The sequence below is a fragment of the Phyllostomus discolor genome, chromosome 11 (assembly GCF_004126475.2).
Source record: "Phyllostomus discolor isolate MPI-MPIP mPhyDis1 chromosome 11, mPhyDis1.pri.v3, whole genome shotgun sequence".
Taxonomy (NCBI): domain Eukaryota; kingdom Metazoa; phylum Chordata; class Mammalia; order Chiroptera; family Phyllostomidae; genus Phyllostomus; species Phyllostomus discolor.
In genome coordinates this window covers 5,613,131-5,630,545 of record NC_040913.2, presented here as the reverse complement: position 1 = coordinate 5,630,545, position 17,415 = coordinate 5,613,131, and the positions used below count along the sequence as shown (strand labels likewise).

Sequence of the window (17,415 nt, the reverse complement as noted above, 5' to 3'; positions counted from 1 at the left end):
TACACGACTCTTCAGGAGTGTCCCACCCGCAGCCCGCATGCTGCCGGGGATGGCTGTGAGTGTGGCCCCAAACCGCTCACTCACTTAAAACCTCTTCTTTTGTTCATCAGTTTTCATTAGTGTTTGTGTATTTAATATGTGGCTCAAGACCACTGTTCTTCCAGTGTGGCGCAGAGACCCCAAAAGGTTGGACCCCCCTGCTTACATGTCACCCAGTGCCTCCTCATATTGACCTAGTTCAGGTCTGACTACATAGGCAAGACTAATGTGGTCCTGACCCCAACCACAGGTTATGGGAAGGATCCTGACCATCCAGCTCGGGTCAGGGGTTCATTTGGGCCAGTCACCCAGGGGGATGGGCAGACAGCACGGTACAAAACGGCCAGAGGGGATTCTCTCCACCTTTCAGAAAGGTGCGTTCCACTGAGTAACATCTTCATGGTCCCGTATTGTTGAAAGAAACGCAAGAGCTGGGATTCTGAACACAGGGCTGTTGAAACTCACAGCTCTTGCACCATGGAGGTACTTGCTGGGCACAAACCCTAGTCTGACACGTGCCTGCTCTTGAGCATCTGAATAGGAGTTCGACCTGTGTCTGCAAACGTTAGAACTATGACTACTTGGAGATAAATTTTCCCTCAGTTAACGGAGGGGGTCAATGCTCCATAAAATTCGTCCAAATATAGAAGAGTTTATCTCAAGTTCTCTTTTACAGAGGTATTTTAAGCTATGCTTTATGACCAAATGAATGTTATGTTGTAGGTACTAAAAAGCTACAGGTATTACAGGTAAGCCGGCTGGAAGTTTATTTCAAAGTGGCATATGTTGTGCCACTTGTACGAAGGATGAAAAGAACCAAATAATTATGGTAAAATTAGGGTACAGAGATTACTTTTCAAAAGAAAATAACCACTAGCCACGTAACTTATTTTAAGTGCTGAAAACCTCAAGTCAAATACCACTGTTCATTTCCAGAGGCAAACTTTGAATTTATTCACTGTGGTTAAACTGCATTTCATGTTTGTTGAAATAAATGACATCGAAACAGCACTATGTAACTATTTTAATTTATTGTTTACATATTAGGCATAGTTTAAAAATAAACATTCTACACTCAGAACATGCGAAGACAGTAAGAGGTGCTGTTACACAAACGAACACATGAACGGAATGAGCCTATGTGATTCTCAACCACGTCCACACCGCAGTTTTAAAGTCACCTCGTCTCTTATAAGGACCGATTACGCAGCCAGCACAGCTGAACGGAGTGAGCGCAGACCTGGTGGAGCAGACAAGCCCTTCGAGCATCGGCTCGAAGACATAAACACTTTTATTAGTGATACGTGTGTGGGGAGACGAGGCTGTTTACAGTGCCTAACTATCATGCTTCAGGGACGTGATTTAACACCTAAGTTTTTATGTTACAAAACAAGTTTAACTATTAAGTTATTTTAGAAATACCACCAACACTAGGACACTTGTTAATTATCGTTAGAGGAATGTGGTCAACCAGCAGTCAAATGCACCCACCTCGGGGAACGCCCGAGTCTGAGAGCACAGAGTAGACGGGCTCTCCGGCCCAGAAGGCACCCGCCCCGCCTGCTGTGCCGAGAGTGCCGGGGAAGGTTTCACGGCACCAAACACTTAGGCATTTGGCCAGCTCCTGACCTAAGAGCTGCACGAGGCCACAGCAAGCAAACAAGCACCCCAGGGTCATGAAACCCCGTTTCTCATCCCAGCTTCACTGCTCTGACTCGGTCTCTGTCTCCACGCACATCCGATACAGGGCCGTGTTGGGGCGGCAAATGAAGGCGTCGGTCTCATCCCCCAGCTCTGTGAGCTGCTCCAGCGAAGACACGCAGGGGTAATGGTCTTTCAGCATGTCGGGCAGTTTGGAAGTCTTGTCCTGGAGCCGCTGAGAACGTCTCACTGGAGTTATAAACTTGAGCTCTTTAAGGGTAGAATTCATTTCATCAAACTGCATTTTCTTTTTTACACTAAAAAAAATCCACAAAAGGATTCCCAGAGTTAAAAATTAAAAAGCACATTAACATTTTCACTGTGCATTTTGATGCCATTTATCAAACCCTAACTCGTACAATCACGTGGCCGTGTGTCCTACAGAGGTATACTGCAAGCTCCTTGAAATAAGAAACTCCCCCCCCCAATTTTTTGTTACAACTTTTGAACAATCGATATGCAATTATCTGTAGAAGTGGCTAATTTTTGAATTTCCAAAACCTACTGTTACCAATCATACACAAACAGCAATTTAATAAAGTGATGTAAAAAATTTTTTTTCAAAGTAGCAATATTTAGGGGAAAGCAAGCAAATACAGTATTTAAAAGGTGATGGCCCAATGACATTCAATTTGTTTGAAACCCTTCTATTAACAAACAGTTCTATCCAAAAGCTACCTTAAAGACTTTAAACTATGATATTTATCGTAGTTTATTATTTATGATTTTATTATTAATCCCAACCATAAAAACAACTCATAGCATTTTAAAAGTTTACCTTTGCAAGTATGGTGTAGTAGACACGTTGTATTTAATTAAGCAACTATTCCGAGTTTCTGTGTTGGGGGTTTTGGCGTCACTGGTTGGACCTTTGGTTTTGTCAGCTCGCTCTTGTTCACAGTCTTGAAACACCACGCTTCTGGGATGTTTCGCTTCCGTCTCGGATTTTCCTGACTCTGCATGAACACCGGCATCTCCAGGGCTGACATCCTGGGTCGGTTCCTTGGTTGTACAGGCCTCCTCAAGATTTTCTCCTGGAGAGATACATGCACAGGTTATGCTTTTGGTCAGACTGGAAAACCAAAGTCAGGAGACATCAGTGTTCCTCACAGTGAGCCAGATTCTCCGAATAGGAGAACCAAGCCGTCTCCTAACCGTCACTCCCCTAAGCCAACGCTGCCGACTCCTGTTCAGCACCATTTATTCACGCCTGTGTGCGGGGTTGCAGGGACACATGTAAGCGCGGCATCACCCCTGTCCTTGCAGGAGTTCACGTTCCACGGAAGAGACACACTTGGAGATAATTATAAGACAGGAAAGAGGTTGTAAAGGAGATAAGAACCCATAAAAAGGAACATCTAACTCGGCCTGTGGGACAGGGAGACGGCTAGGGAAGGCTTCGCGAGTGACGCGCATGCTGGGTCCTGAAAGACGAGCACCTACAAGACCAGGAAGGCAATCTCGGTATGAAGTTAAAAAAGAGAAAAAGAAAAGTAAGACAACATCAAAGGGCCAGTGTGTTTAGAGTATCAGGTAAGGAGCAAGGTCAGGATGAAAGGAGGAGGTGATGAATTCAGAAAGGCAGGAAGGGTCGAGTATGATGAACTTTACGTGTACAAAGTTTGGCAAAAAAAATAAAAATTAAAAAAAAATTCACTGGCGAGACAGATACAACTGGCTTTGGTCACGACGCAGGGTGGTTTCGAACCTGCAACGGTGAGAACACACAGCTGTTGTAATGGTGCGAGCGGGACGGTGAGAAGGAAGAGCCTGTGGTAAGATTATGTCTGCGGTGGGAGTTAACAAGTGAGTGCACGTGTACGTCTGAACGCATGTGTGTGTGTAAGGGGCATCCCTCCAAAAATGTCTTACTTTGGAGTCTTTAATAACAGGAAAAAAAATTTTTTGGGGGGGGGGAAGACATGGTGGTTCGGGGAAAGACGAAGTTCTACATACACATTAGATGCGAACTACTCGTGAGACATCTGGTAAATCCATCAAGCTGGAAAGACCTCCAGGTCTGATTATTAGGAATTATTAGAGATTTTCACTAAGTTTCAGGCACACGATACGCTGACTGTGGTTCTTTTAGTGAAACGGTGTTGAAGTGGGGAGAGGGGGACAGGTATTCTTCAACTCGGCAGGTGTGTGTGCACGTGCTTGACGCGCGCCAGGCACCGCACTGGCGCTGGGGATACAGCGGTGAGGAAGAGCAGACACTGTCCCTGTCCATCGAGTCGACAGTTTAAAGACAAGACAAACAAGCAATCCGGTGCGTTAACCACTGTACAGAGAGGAAGCGGGGAGCACCAAACAGGTGCATCTCATCCAGCTGGGTGGGGGAAGAAAGGGAAGGCTACCCCCCAGAAAGACCTTTCAACTGAGGTCTACAGGACAAGGCAGAATTAGGTTAGAAGCAGAAGACTGGCTTGGATAGACTCAGGAGCGAGACAGGTAGTATAGCCCCTTCTGGGGGGGGGGGGGAGTAAAGAAAGAAGTTCAGGGGTGTGAAGGCGTGGGGGAGTGCCGAAAGGCTGGGTGGGGTCAGGAACTCGAGCGGGTGGGCAGCAGCACTCCCATCGCAGTGCTGGGGGCGGGTCAGAGCGAGAGGTGGGGAGCAGGGCGAGGAGACCGCTGGGGCGGCGCAGGAGGCAGCGGCAGGGAATACGGAGGACGGGAGTGAGAGTAGGGATGAAGGGAGACGGGTGGATTCTCAGAGACGCTTAGGGAGTTACACTGAACCTGACGGACTGAGGAACCGGGGAGAGGATGAGGGGCAGAGGGGGTGAAACAGAACCCCCAGATTCCCCGTGCGCAGGACTGGCCGGCGCCCGTTGCTGAGAAAGGGAGCCACAGGGAAGACGACGCTCAGGGAACGAGGCGCGCACCAGGCTGGACACAGGGACCCCGGTGTCCGGGAGGCAGAGCGGTGCCCATCTCTCTCCCCACACGGCAGGGAGCCCAGGGCTTCCCGCCAGCATCTCTCCCTCATCCAGACAGACGCTCTGCCTGCCAGAAGAGAGCCCAGTGCCTGGTCCTGTCCTACTATGGAAAACCAGGACAGAAAACTGAATCCGGTTTCAATACTGTTTTCTCTCTCTACCTCTCTCTAGAGCCGGTGAGAATACCAAGGCTTTTAAAATGAAACTCTTATTTCTAACTTGCTGTCTTTAGCATGTAAGACATAGGATTGATTATTCTTTTTACTAATTTTTTAAAAACTAAGGTATAATTGAAATATAACATTATGTTAGATTCAGGTGTACACTATAATGATCCAGCATTTATATAACTGTGAAATTGCCACTACAGTAAGTCTAGTTAACATCTGTCCCCACACACAGTTACAAAGTCAATTCTTTCTTGGTGATGAGAGCTTCCAGCAGGCATCTGCCCTCCGTCGGTGCGACAGTCAGTGCTGGACCCAGCGCACTGCCCGCCCACAACGCCCCGCACAGGCAGCCGTGTGCACGTCACCCTCCTGGAACAGCTTTTTGGAAACATGGAACCAAAACGTGTGTAACACACTTAGAATTTCAGTATAATCTTTCATTTCACTTGACAACAGAGGTCTTTTTTAGAAAGCAATGTAGCAGCACATATCAGGAGCCTTAAAAAGTTCAAGCTGACACTTTTAATCAAATTAACGAAAATAACCCGATATGCGCAATGATGGAATAAAACAGGTGCTCAAATATTTCTGATAGGCTGACACAGAGAGTTATAGTAAAACACTAGAAGTAACTCTAAACAGGGAAGCAGACGAGCTTACACTTACATGCAGTGATTTCTCTGTCATCTGAGCCAGTTCACGTTAGTAACGGTTAGAGCTTAGCGAGCTTCCCGTGTGCCACAGGCTGTGATCGAGCACTCACAACTATAAACCCACTTTCCCCAGCCCTCCCATCGTTTCGTTCAACGGTCCATAGAATCTTGAGGAAGGTAACATTATTCCATTTTACAGCTAAGGGGTTAAATGTCTTGCAAACGTTCATAGGAATTAGCACAACCTATGTCTGAATCCAGAAAATGTTCACACTTTATATACGTAACAGTGAAGGACTCTCTTCTCAGCCTACCCCTCCTCGCAAAGAGGACTCCTGAACGGGCTTCTCCACAGCACAGAACACACCACAGAATCTAACAGGTGAGAAGTCTCTCTAGATGGCATCTATGCAAACTGCGTCAAACTTTTTTAATTAAAACATTTTTTATTGTTATTCTATTATAGCTGCCCTAACCCACCCCCTTTGCCCTCCTCCGCCCATCCCCCCTCCCACAGTCAGTTCCCACACTGTTGTCCATGACCCTGGGTCACTCATACACGTTCTTTGTCTAGCAAACTGCCTCAACCGTAAAACAGAAATTATGGTCTACAGCAGTAACTTCCACAGACACTCAGGGACAAATCTGGGTTTTGAAGGAGATCTCCTAATTAAAATTCTTTATACCACACAAAGCCGAATCTCAGGAGTATGGCAATAGAAGTGTGAGAAAAGATCAACCTACATATTTTTAAAAATTTTAAACAGTAAAATAAAAATAATTCAGCAAAGAAATTTAATGAAGGCACAATTCACTTCAAGGAGACAAGAGAAACGAACTTACCCAGTTTAACTTTTTCTTGACCCTTCGCTGTCAGAATGCCCACAACTGCATGTCGCATTTCTTCAATGGGCTTGATTTTTTTTTCAATGAAGAAGCAGACACGTATTAGTTTCATGTTCTCAGACACTGTGTGTCCAAGTTGAAAATATTAAATGCAGTGATTAAGTTTTGTATTTTAAAACAAGGCAGGGGTTCTGAGACCACTTATTTTGCCACTCACATAAAAAAATGACTGTCTTTTTCAATTCATAAAATAAAAATGAACTTAAGGGATAGAATTTCATCAGCTTAAGGTGTCCCCCGTAATTTTTCTTCAGCCTTTGGTATCTACTGCTGCTTGCCTGGTGTAAACAAAGCTAGTGAACAAGTAGCAAATTAATATTATTAATATCTACTGAAGAGCTGATTACACTGACGTTTGTGTTAAGTATAGTTTACTCCTTCCTTTTCTCCAACATTCAAGTGCATGGTCAGATGTTGTTTCACACGGTATTAAATACAACTTTGAACAGCTCAAGGTCAAAAGTTTCAACAGCTCGTGTAACTGTTCCCTGTATGCCAGGTGTTCCATGCACTCCCCGTGTCCCTGTGAACTATCACGCCTGCTCGTGCGACATGTTCCAGAAGTTATATGAAAGGGATGCTCTGGCTCTTATTCTTGGTTCTAGCACTTAGTCCTGAGCTACTCACCCATCCCGCTTTCAATTTTCTGGGCTAATGTTGAGCCTCGTTTTCCAACTTCTGCCCAGGGTCACACCCTTCTCTTCACGCCACGGCTCTGTGAGAACACCCTCAGCTCCGGCTGCCGCCCCAGCCCCGCCTCCTTAGGTAGCCCCCTCCTGCTTCTAGGCCGCAGGGCCCTACCACTCCCTTGCGGGTGGGATCCTGTCCAACACAACTATCCTTCGGCGGCCAAGTGTTTTACGAGTAACGGCCATCGAGAGAATGTCTACCAGATACTCGGTTCCCATTCAGGGGAAACGCCAAACGGCATGTGTGGGCTTCGCCGAGACTGTTATGAGTACACCTTTCTTAAGGAAAGGCTAAAATGAAGAATTTTTAAAAACCCATCATAAACAGTTTATAAATACATGTTAATACTAAAACCCAACTCCCCGGGAGAGTTCTCAACTAGGAGACGTGCACAAGACAAGTTGCGCTGACGCACTTCTCCCGGCAGGTTGCAGCCAACGTGCAGGGCAGCCACCGCACTCCCACGTTCTGAGGTCCGACTGCCCCTCGGATGTGAGCAAATTCTAGGAGGCCGAGAAACAGCTTTTATAGTGTGCAATTCGTGTGGCCTTTAAACACTCATCACTTCTACACATACACCACAATTTGTGTTATTAAGTTATGTTGTGCTGCATCCCAAAAAATTCTGAGTAATTCCCACTGTAACTAACACACGCCGGTAAGTCTGTATCTCACCTGAGCTCCTGCCAGGATGGCCTTTTCGTAGATGGAGATAATGTTTTCAATAGGGCCCGTGAGTGGTTCGATGCGTGCAAGGCATATCCAGTACTTAACCAGTTTTCTGGCGTCTGGAATATTTTTAACCAGGTCATTCAGTGTGCCCAATATTTCTTCTTTGGGGCACCCCTAAAATATCAAGAAATGAAGTGAGTGGTGTCTTTCAGCCTAGAACGTATGAACTTAATTAAGTAAGCTCATTACAATCAAGATCAGTGAGAGAAAAAGGTGTCAGAAAAATTCACAAAAATATTCGCTATTATTCTCCTTACCCCAAACTTACTCTGAAGAGTTAGTAAGAAGCATATCAGGCATAAATACAAGGCACAAGAAAATCATGGTTGGGAAAAATATTAGCAAAAAAATGACTAACACTCTACCTGGTCTTTACGTTTATCCTCTTATATAGTGCAGATTCCATTTGTTAATTATTTAGAATTTTTTGTATCTACCAAATGTTTATGAGTGAAAATAGCTTGCAAGTTTAAAAATTATATTTGTCAGGGTTTTTTTTTACTAGGGTTAAACAATTTGTAATGCTTTATGTAAGTAAGAGTTAGACATAGTTTAGTAGGGCAGAAAAATTCTACTGTGTCAATAAAAAACTCCAGCTAAGCAGAAATAAGAATCGGATCCGTTTCCCTGATGGTAATTTTCCATGGTCCACGGAACTACAACAAGTTTACAGGTGCTCAAGAAGACTAGAGGAATGTCTGACTTCATACCCACGTATTCAATCTCGCTCTGGAACTTAGCGGTGTGTGGCCAGTGCAAGATTACAGAGTAGTCAGGAAAGAAAGAAAACATTCTGGAGATAATTATTACAGTCCGGCACACTTTTGTCCAAACAGTAAAACTACGGTAAGTCCAAGACCACAATGATGTTGGTTAAGATCAATGGGAGTGTTTGCAAGTATTTTAATCAACTTGAATTTAACTTGTGATAATGACTCACTAATCTGCATTGCTAGTCTTTGGTAAATTATTAACATCATAGAAGAATACAGTCTTCACAACTCAAGTAAAAAAATATGTATCCCTTTCATGTATGAGTATTTCTATGAACTCAGTCAAAATGCAGCCCATTAAAGGCTAAAGAGAAATAATCTCACAATTACCAGGAAGTCTACATAATACCACTGACTTGGTCAAAAAAGCCCGACAATGCAGTTCAGTAGGATGATATTTATGGAGGAACTTTGCAAACCGTGAGCGACTCTGCAAACATAAGAGGAAGACTCTACCTCACTAATCAGGTTCAGACACTCGGAAATCGTCTTGTTTACTTTCTCAGTGAACAGCCTCTGTTCGTCTTCTTCCGCCATGGTGGTCCAGAAGGACCCCACCGGCTTCTCACTCGGCTCCTCGGACGCGGGCTGGCCGGCCGCCGAGCTGGGGGGCCTCTTCAGCGTCCTCCCCTTGCTGGCTCTCCACTCGCTCAGGCGCGCCCTGCAGTCAGAAGCAGCACGCACGCGTGTTACTGCCGTGCCCCGGGAGCACCGTCAGAGAGAGGGGAATCTAACACTGTTCTGGGTCTTCAAGGAGCTCCACGCTAGTTCACAGACACACAGTTCCAACACACAGTTCACAGATTTGAAGGAAAAATCATTAAGCACATCCGTGCTAATTACATGCTCAAAGACACGGGAACGAATTTTTAAATGGACAGGTTATAAAATCTTCCCCAATTTTATTAAGCATTTTAACTCATGTTATATAAAACCCAATAAAAAACCATTCAAACACTGTAACTCAGGCCAGGCTGTTCCACTTAGAGCTTTGCTTAAATCTGTCTGCATATGGTAACAGAGAGCGTGCACACACACACACACACACACACACACAATTCTAACACATCCCAGACCATAAACCAAATTCACAAGTGGCACTCCACCGACAATGAAGCTAATGAATCGCGCCCACTCACCTCCTCTCCCCCGCGGTTTCTCTGGGCAGAGCCGGCCTACTGTCGACGGTGGCCTTGGCTATGGTGTGTCTGCGCTGGTCGGCGGTGTCCGGCTCTCCCGCCCGCGTGGTGTTGGCATTCCATGACGGCGCAGGCCTGGCTACCGCTGCGGCCGTGACGCTTCTGGGCAGCGTCTTATTTCCGCCCGCTTCCCGAGAAGAGCCACTTTTGACACCGGGTGAAACCGGAGTGGAGCGCACCAACTCTTTGGCACGAGGCGCTTTCCGAACTGTGACGTGGGCGGAGGCTGCACCGATGCCGCGTTTCGGGGCGTCCTGCGCATAACTGCTGTGACTTCTAATAGGGGGGCGCAGGAGCTGTTTGCTCTGAGGCGCGGCGCTCGCGGCTTTAGTGGCAGCGGCCACCGTGGAGGCCCTGTGGCTTTTCGCTGGGACACCGCCGGTGTTCGTAGGCTGGGGCTTCGCGGCTTTGGGGACCGCGGTGGAAGGTTTCCCTGCCGTTGCAGAACTCTCGTCTCTGGCTCGGACGGGTTTTCTGAAGGAATCAACCTTAGACTGCACCACCTGGCCACGGTAGCATCCCAGCACAGGCTTCTTGGGCCCGTTGGCATCCTGCTTCGGCCTCTCCGAAGTCCCCTCTTTCTTTTTATCATTGTGTTTGATGTGGAACGCTCGGCTGAAGGTCATCCGTTTGCCCTGGGGCTCATCCTTACTCGGTAAGGGCTGCAGATTCTCATTATTATTCTCCAAATTTTGTGTATCAGTCGTTATAGTTGAATTGGTCAATTCATTAGAAGATTTTAACGGAATACAGTCTTTCTTCACTGTCATAATATTTTTGCTCTTTGTAGGTATATGGACATTTTCTTTATCAGCCTAAAAGAGTCATTAGAGACAAATCAGTTATTTCGGAACTTACTTCTTTTAGAAAGAGGCTGGGAAGGGGAAGTAGGGGAAAGGGACGGTTTGGAGGACCGTGTCCAGATCTTACCATATTTGTCTTAAGTTTCAGAACCTTTGTCTCTTCTTGGACCTGCCCCTCAGACGCCATCACTCTCTGGTTCCCACTCCTTAAAAAAGAAAAAAAAATTGGGGTGGTGGGAAGGGATGAAAGAACATGCACAATCACTCAACTTTATAATTTTAAACTGAAGAACTGAGAGATTTATTTGTCTGAAGCAAAACTTTCATTACAGGGTGATGACGTGGTGCAGACAAGACGGCCGAGGAACTTAAAGACATCTTTAAAGTCTTAACATCCCCCCCCCCGCCCACGGAATATGGGAACACTCGATCATCTCAGGCTAACCCACTCGGTCTCAGCCATTCAAACAGGTCTCCGCAAATCTTTGTTAAATAACACTTTCTTTTCTTTGGTCAGTTTTCATTTTAAGTAGTCGGTAACACACATACTGAAAAAAAAAGTCTTCTCAAAAGAATCTAAAATTTTCCATACACACACACACTTATAGCTTAATTGTTAAGAACATGGACCCTAGTTTCTACCCGGCATTGCATTTAGTGTGCACGTCCAAAGGATTCCTCCTCGTGGATCTGACTCCAACTCCTTTTCACAGATGTAGGCTGCTCAGCACCGGCTGTGAGACTCTCTCGGCAAGTAAGGCAAGGGAACAACAGGGTCAGGGAGATGCCACTGATTCTAAGACAGACCCCAAGCTCAGAGATATTAAGATGCAAAAAAAAAAAAAAAGTACGCTTTAGCATCAACAAAATTTGCTATCTATATATAGCTGTTTGTTTTGGTTATGATGCCTTTCACATCTATTTGCTCAGTCTTCTTGGAGAAGGGGCAGGACTTGACGTGCCTTGCACGACACATTTTCAACAATGGCAGTGAAGGGTCCACATGTCCCTGCTACTACTGACCAGGACATCTCAGTAGCTGGATGCCCGAGCAGAGGGGCTTCCCGTTCCTTCCAGGCCTTGCCAGTCGCCTAGGGCACAGCGACATGCCCCACGGTTAAGCTCCTGCGTTCACTCCGTGGTGGCCAGCACTCCTCCTGCTTTCCTGGCCTGTGGCCTGGCGTGGCGGGATTCGATGCTCAGGGTCCACCTGCCAGGTGGCTCCCACGGTGGTACCTGCACTAATAAGGCCACTTACTGATCTCAGCTTCTATCACTTCTGGGCTTACAGTACACTGTGATGTCATCTCACTGAGGAAACTGAAGCAATCTTAGTAAGAATTAGCCTGTTTTCCCCCCACCACAGACTGCGAGCCTATCTGCCTCTCTACCCACACCCTGCCTTCCCTCGCGACTAACAGACTGCCACCATGCTGTCAGGGCCCAGCTCTCCATCTGCGCTCTCCCTCCTGCCCACTCAGAGACTCGGTCCCTGTGATAATTTGCTTGTTCTTCTGCATCATTAACTTGTCCCACTGCTAGGTCATTCCCATCAGCAGTGAAACACTGTGTATTATGTCTCGTTTAAAGTCTGCAACCTCGCTGTCCCTTTTGGCACCCGCCTCGTTCTCTGTACACCAGAACTCCTCCAAAGGGAGGGACCCCTGTGCTGTCTCCACATCCCCATGCTCCGTGTTCTCCTCTGTGCCTGCCAGCGGCGCGTCCCCACTGCTCTCCTACAACTCCGTAACCGTGGGAGATGTCGCTGTGCCCTAGGCGGCTGGCAAGGCCTGGAAGGAACGGGAAGCCCCTCTGCTGGGGTATCCAGCTACCGAGATGTCCTGGTCAGTAGCTCATGTGGACCCTTCTCTGCCATCGTTGCAAATGTGTTGTGCAAGGCATGTGCCCACTTGCACGTTTCTGAGCCTTCCAACAGCACTGGACACAGACGGTCATTCTTCCTTGAAAACGCCTTCCTCCCTGGGCCCCCTCTGGGCCCCCTGTTCTCCCTCCCTCCCCCGCCTCACTGGTCCACTTCTTTTCCGTCTCTCTTCTTCCTGACCTCGCTGGGGCTCAAGGCCAGACTCCGATGTTAAACTTTTCTCCTGCCTTTTTCCTTTAGTTTTGTATTTCTCAGGGACTCCTCTTTTCCCGTCAGTGCTGACAGATGCTTAGTCCTGACATCACCGGCCTTTCTAACTGTGAGCTCGAAATCCTCGGACAGAAAGGCGCAGACTCGGACCCTGGGGACAGGCTGGTGGCTGCCAGAGGGCAGGCCAGGAGGGCAGACGGATGGCACTGGTGCAGGAGATCAAGGGTATTGATCCCCAGACCCATCGTGGCGATCATTTCCTAATGCACAAAAACATCAAGGCCCTTCGCTGTGCACCTGAAACTATTACATCAGTGACAACTCGGACCACCTCAGTCGCCTGTCCAGTGTGGAGGCTCCAGTGAAAATATACAATCCCCTTCTGTCTTGTCCTGATAAAGCTGCCCTCAGAAGGGCTATCTTTAACAAAAGAGTCTCAAAACACCTCACTAAAGACTGTAAAAAAGAACTCAATTTTAAGAAGCTGCAACTGACTGGTTGTCTATTTAATAATTTGTTGTTCAAGTAATATTTAAATTGGCATTTGTTTTCCAAAATTAGTAAATACAGTACTTGGGAGGTTTCTTGGTGAAGCCAGAAAAAGCTTCAGAATTTTCTTTTCTTTGGATTGTGTATAAGATCATTATAGACCCCACGACCCAGTTGGATTCTTTATTTAAGTAAGAAATTGAGAGTCACTGTCTTATTTGAGTTAATATTGCCCCTGTCTATTCTCTAGTATTCTCACTCTACCCCTGGGTTTTAAACAAATATTGTCTACGCTCAATTCCCAAGTCTGTACGTCCAGCCCCAGTTTCACCCCCAAACCTCAGACACACAACTATCTGGCATCTCCCCTTCGATGTCTTACTGGGGCCTCAAACGCAACACGGTCAAAACAGAACCCGCAATCCCCCACTCCGCCCTCGGTCTTCCCCACCCAAGTACCCAAATATATGGCATCTCTGTCCAGTCATGCAGACCAAAACAAACAAACAAACAGACAGTCTTGGGGGGGTGGTTAAAAAAGGAACTGCGGGATTTATGAATATGTTTACTTCAAAGTAAAACTTATAAATGTAAAGTTAAAAAAATTTTGAATGTTATTTGGAAATAATGCCAGACTTACGTAAAGTTGCAAAATCATACACAGTTCCAAGAACCCCCATATGGTCTTACCCAGCTTCGCCCACCCACTGCCGACAGGCTACCCCAGCTGCGCTACCACTGCACTCTCTCCGCCTGCGTCTGCGCAGCGCGCATACAACGTGTTACCACTGAGTGGCAGTGACCCGACTCAAGGGCCTGTGACCCCCAAGGCGAACCGGTGCAGAGGCCAGCTCCCACACCCCTGATGGTCCTCAGCCCTCCAGAGCCCACACCTCCGACTGCACAGAGAGAGCTGGGGAGGAGTTATACCATATTTTCTGCTTCATATAATTGTGCGGGTTTTTGCTTTAGTCACAACCATGCACTGTTTTTAAAACTTTAACAAAAGAGCACAGGTATATTCCTATAGAAGACTGAAGCTAAAACAAATGATTTGCAAACATCTAGCAGGGCCCCTCCCCGAAGAACACCCCCCTACCCCATATACATCAGCTCTGACTAAAACCTGGATAAAATTATACCAAGACTGGCCTTTGTAGCACTGCATAAGCCATAAGTCAATATTTGGGTAAAAACACACATTTTGCTTTCAAATTGTTTCCCCTCGGTGGGCGAATTAATTCACACAGAAATGCTCATCCAGTGCTGGGCACTCCATCCAATACGGTGGCCACTAAGTCACATGTGGCTGCTCCGCACTTCCCATTGGCCAGTCCAAACGGAGGGGCGCTGCAAGTGTGGGAGACTTAGTACCAAAAAGAATGTGAAGTATCGCCAGTTTTAAAGTGTTACATGCTGAAATGACAACACAGGGCTATGTGACATTAAATAATATGTTGTTAAAACTCATTTCATTTAAAAAAAAAAGTAACTTTCAAAATGTGGCTGCTAGGAGATTTTTAATGACGCAAGTGGCTCCCATTACATTTTTATTGGACAGCTCTGAACTGGTGTTAAGTTTACAGATCAGACATTTTTTGAAAATATATTTTTGACCTCACCTGGATAATATCTGATTTTCCTGTTTGTACGCAAACAAAGTTTTCCTTTTCAACATGTGTTCCTTGAGTTTTTGCTTTCTTTGCTCTAAATAACAAAAGAGCTACAAGTCAACATGAGTTACACTAATAACATCCAATAAGCATTAACTAAAGGGAAGACTTTACTACGACAAATGCTCAACTTCGCATCACATCTGGTGCGCAACGGAGATTCGCCCGATGCAGCGCTGCCTTGGGGAAATAACCCCGTTTCTACAAGACCGTCGCTGTGAAAGGCCCCACGACAACTAGGCTGGAGACTCGCGTTACCCACCGTCCCACAGTGAAACACCTGGAGGACGTCACTGTCAGCACAAGGTCACGGGCAGCCAAGCTCTCGGAAATCAAGCGGTAGAGCTGAAGATACTAGGCTCCAAGTTCAGCCTCATTTACCAGAATCGAGCTGGGCGAGACTGTCTTTGTTCTGTTTCCCCATTTGTAGGCCAAAGAAGTAACGGTATTGCTTCTGAAGACCTGGCCGAGCCTAGACTTCCCTAACGTGGGGGGCGTTAACGACCCAGCATCCGATGAGACACCCCGGCTCTCCCGAACTTCTGCCCCAACTCAGGAGGTGGGGCCGCCCCGCGCGGACGCATTCCGTTCCCCGCGCGGCTGCAGGCGGACCCCGCAAACCCCCCGCGGGCCCCGGGTCCCGACCCCCGACGCCTGTTCCGTCCGGAGCCCCGCACGCGCCCCTGGATACACGCGGCGCGTTTGTGCCATTCTCTGCCGCCAGTGACCCCCGCCGGCCAGCAAAGACCGCGCGCGAAGAGCTCTACCGGCACACGGCGCGGGCCCCACTCCCTCCGCAGTGCAGCTGCGCGGGGCCAGGGGACCCGATCAGGGTCTCCTACAAGCCACCGCGGTGGAAGCCAGTCTGCGGACCCAGGGCCCTGACCCTTGCTTGAGCCCCAGCTGCCCACCCCCCACCCCGGCCGTCCCAGCTCCCCTCGCCGGCTCGCGCAGATCCCGCCACCGCAGCCCTCACCTCTGAACGCGAGCTGGGCCCTCTGACTCGGGGGAAGCTGCAGGTCGCGCGGCACCTCGGGGGTGCTCATCGCAGGGCGAAGCAGGGGTACCCGTCTCCGCCTCGAGCGCTCCGCGACCCCGAGACGGAAGCGAGCGCGGGCAGTCCGAGGCCGCCAGGCGCGGGGGTTTTCAGGTGGCGCGCCGTCGCCTCCGCCCATTGGTGCTGGCGTAAATTGAACAGGCCAATGGGGACAGGGGGCGGGGCTCGAGCTACGGTTGCCTGGGCGGGTCCTGTGTCTCCCAGCTTCGGTTGGCGCTGCTCCGGGATGATTCCACGGTTTTCAAATCTAAACAGCGCGCCGCGGGTTGGACTTGGAAGGCGGCAGGAGTCGGCGTGCACGGTCCCTGCTATGTGGCAGATGGGACCAGTCTTCGGACGCCCACAGTCCGTTAAGGAAGGCAGACGGGAAAAGGGTGGTTGTTTGGCTGCGTTTCTTATTAAACGTGGGCGTGTTCACCGAGGAGGTGGAAGTAGAGGCTGTAGACACCGACCACCCACCGAGAGCCGTATATTTATTTCCCTTTCTTAAACAGTGCTTGGTGGAGGTATCACAGCTCCTGAAGGGGGTCGCCGTCATCTCCTGTTTTACCGACGAGTGGACGGGCTCAGAAGTTATTTGCCCACAAAGCTTGCAAAGGGGAACTGAAATTAAGACGTAAATTCTTTTCGTTGCTACACAGTCATCAGATGCAAAAACGGGGAGAGGAAGAGAAAGGGATAAGATCGGGATGGAGCCTTCCCTTTCAGTTCTCCTATAAGGTTAAAAACAGCATTTGTTGTAGAGATTTTGGGTGTGCGTTGAAAGGTGCTAGCGTAATCTTTCAGTTCTTACCTAAAATATCTATCCCCTTCTTAAAAGCCTAGCAAATACCCAGCCCACAAAACAAAAATCATTCAGAGCTAGACAAGTTTCGGGGGTGGGATGGGGGAGACTTAGGGGGTTCTGCCTGGGCTGTATCTTTCTTTTTTTAAGCATTGGATCCATAACATTTTCCCGCCTTGCCCGACCACTGAATTAAGGCTGAATTGGGTTGTTTCAGGCAGGTTTTTAAAAACAGATAGGAGGGTGCAATTTCTACCTCCCTTGCCCAGGTCTAGTGTGTCCGCAGCTGGACATTGTATTTTGAAATTTAAATGGATATGGAAATGATCTAGAGGGGAAAAACAATTCTGTTAGAGAACAAAGTTGGAAGACTAATACTACCTGATTTCAAAATGTGTTACAAAGCCATAGTAATCGAGACCGTGTGGCATTGGTGTAAAGAACAGCAAATCAATAGACTACAATGGAGATCCAGAAATATAGGCTGGGCAAAAGTAGGTTTACAGTTGTGAGCACACAAAACACAGAGTTTATTCTTGTTTTATTATTATTTTATTATTTCCCATACCAATAACTGTAAACCTCTTTTTGCCACACCCTGTGTACTCAAGTCTCTAGGGCTGATCAGTTTTCTACAAAGTTTCTGAGACACCTCAATGGAGGAGAAGGATAATCTTTCTGAGAAATGGTGTTGGGAAAACTGTCTATGCAC

The 17,415-nt window shown here is 47.5% G+C and overlaps 1 protein-coding gene across 7 annotated transcripts; it reads right to left on the bottom strand.

Annotated features, from left to right (window-relative positions):
* Positions 1 to 1,312: 1,312 nt before the first annotated feature.
* On the bottom strand, positions 1,313 to 16,007 carry CKAP2 (cytoskeleton associated protein 2). Of its 7 annotated transcripts, none has more exons than XM_036011214.1 (9): positions 15,839 to 16,007; positions 14,812 to 14,896; positions 10,736 to 10,811; positions 9,746 to 10,620; positions 9,063 to 9,267; positions 7,777 to 7,947; positions 6,349 to 6,418; positions 2,519 to 2,774; positions 1,313 to 1,997 (listed from the first exon to the last, which is right to left on the bottom strand). In XM_036011214.1, exons 1-9 carry the CDS (start codon positions 15,906 to 15,908, stop codon positions 1,742 to 1,744), a joined length of 2,064 nt encoding a protein of 687 aa, XP_035867107.1. In that variant the 5' UTR covers positions 15,909 to 16,007; the 3' UTR covers positions 1,313 to 1,741. The 7 variants fall into 7 exon arrangements, with proteins under 7 accessions (XP_035867107.1, XP_028382630.1, XP_035867111.1 ...); XM_028526829.2 differs by having other exon boundaries at positions 10,736 to 10,814; positions 15,839 to 16,006; XM_036011218.1 differs by having other exon boundaries at positions 10,736 to 10,814; positions 14,812 to 14,912; positions 15,839 to 15,987.
* Positions 16,008 to 17,415: the final 1,408 nt, after the last annotated feature.

Coding starts and splice junctions, on each gene's coding strand:
- CKAP2 (XM_028526829.2), bottom strand. CDS start 15,908: ATGAGCACCCCCGAGGTGCCGCGCGACCTGCAGCTTCCCCCGAGTCAG. Junction 14,897..15,838: donor GGCCCAGCTCGCGTTCAGAG/GTGAGGGCTGCG, acceptor TTTGTTATTTAG/AGCAAAGAAAGCAAAAACTC. Junction 7,948..9,062: donor GTCTGAACCTGATTAGTGAG/GTAGAGTCTTCC, acceptor TTGATATTTTAG/GGGTGCCCCAAAGAAGAAAT.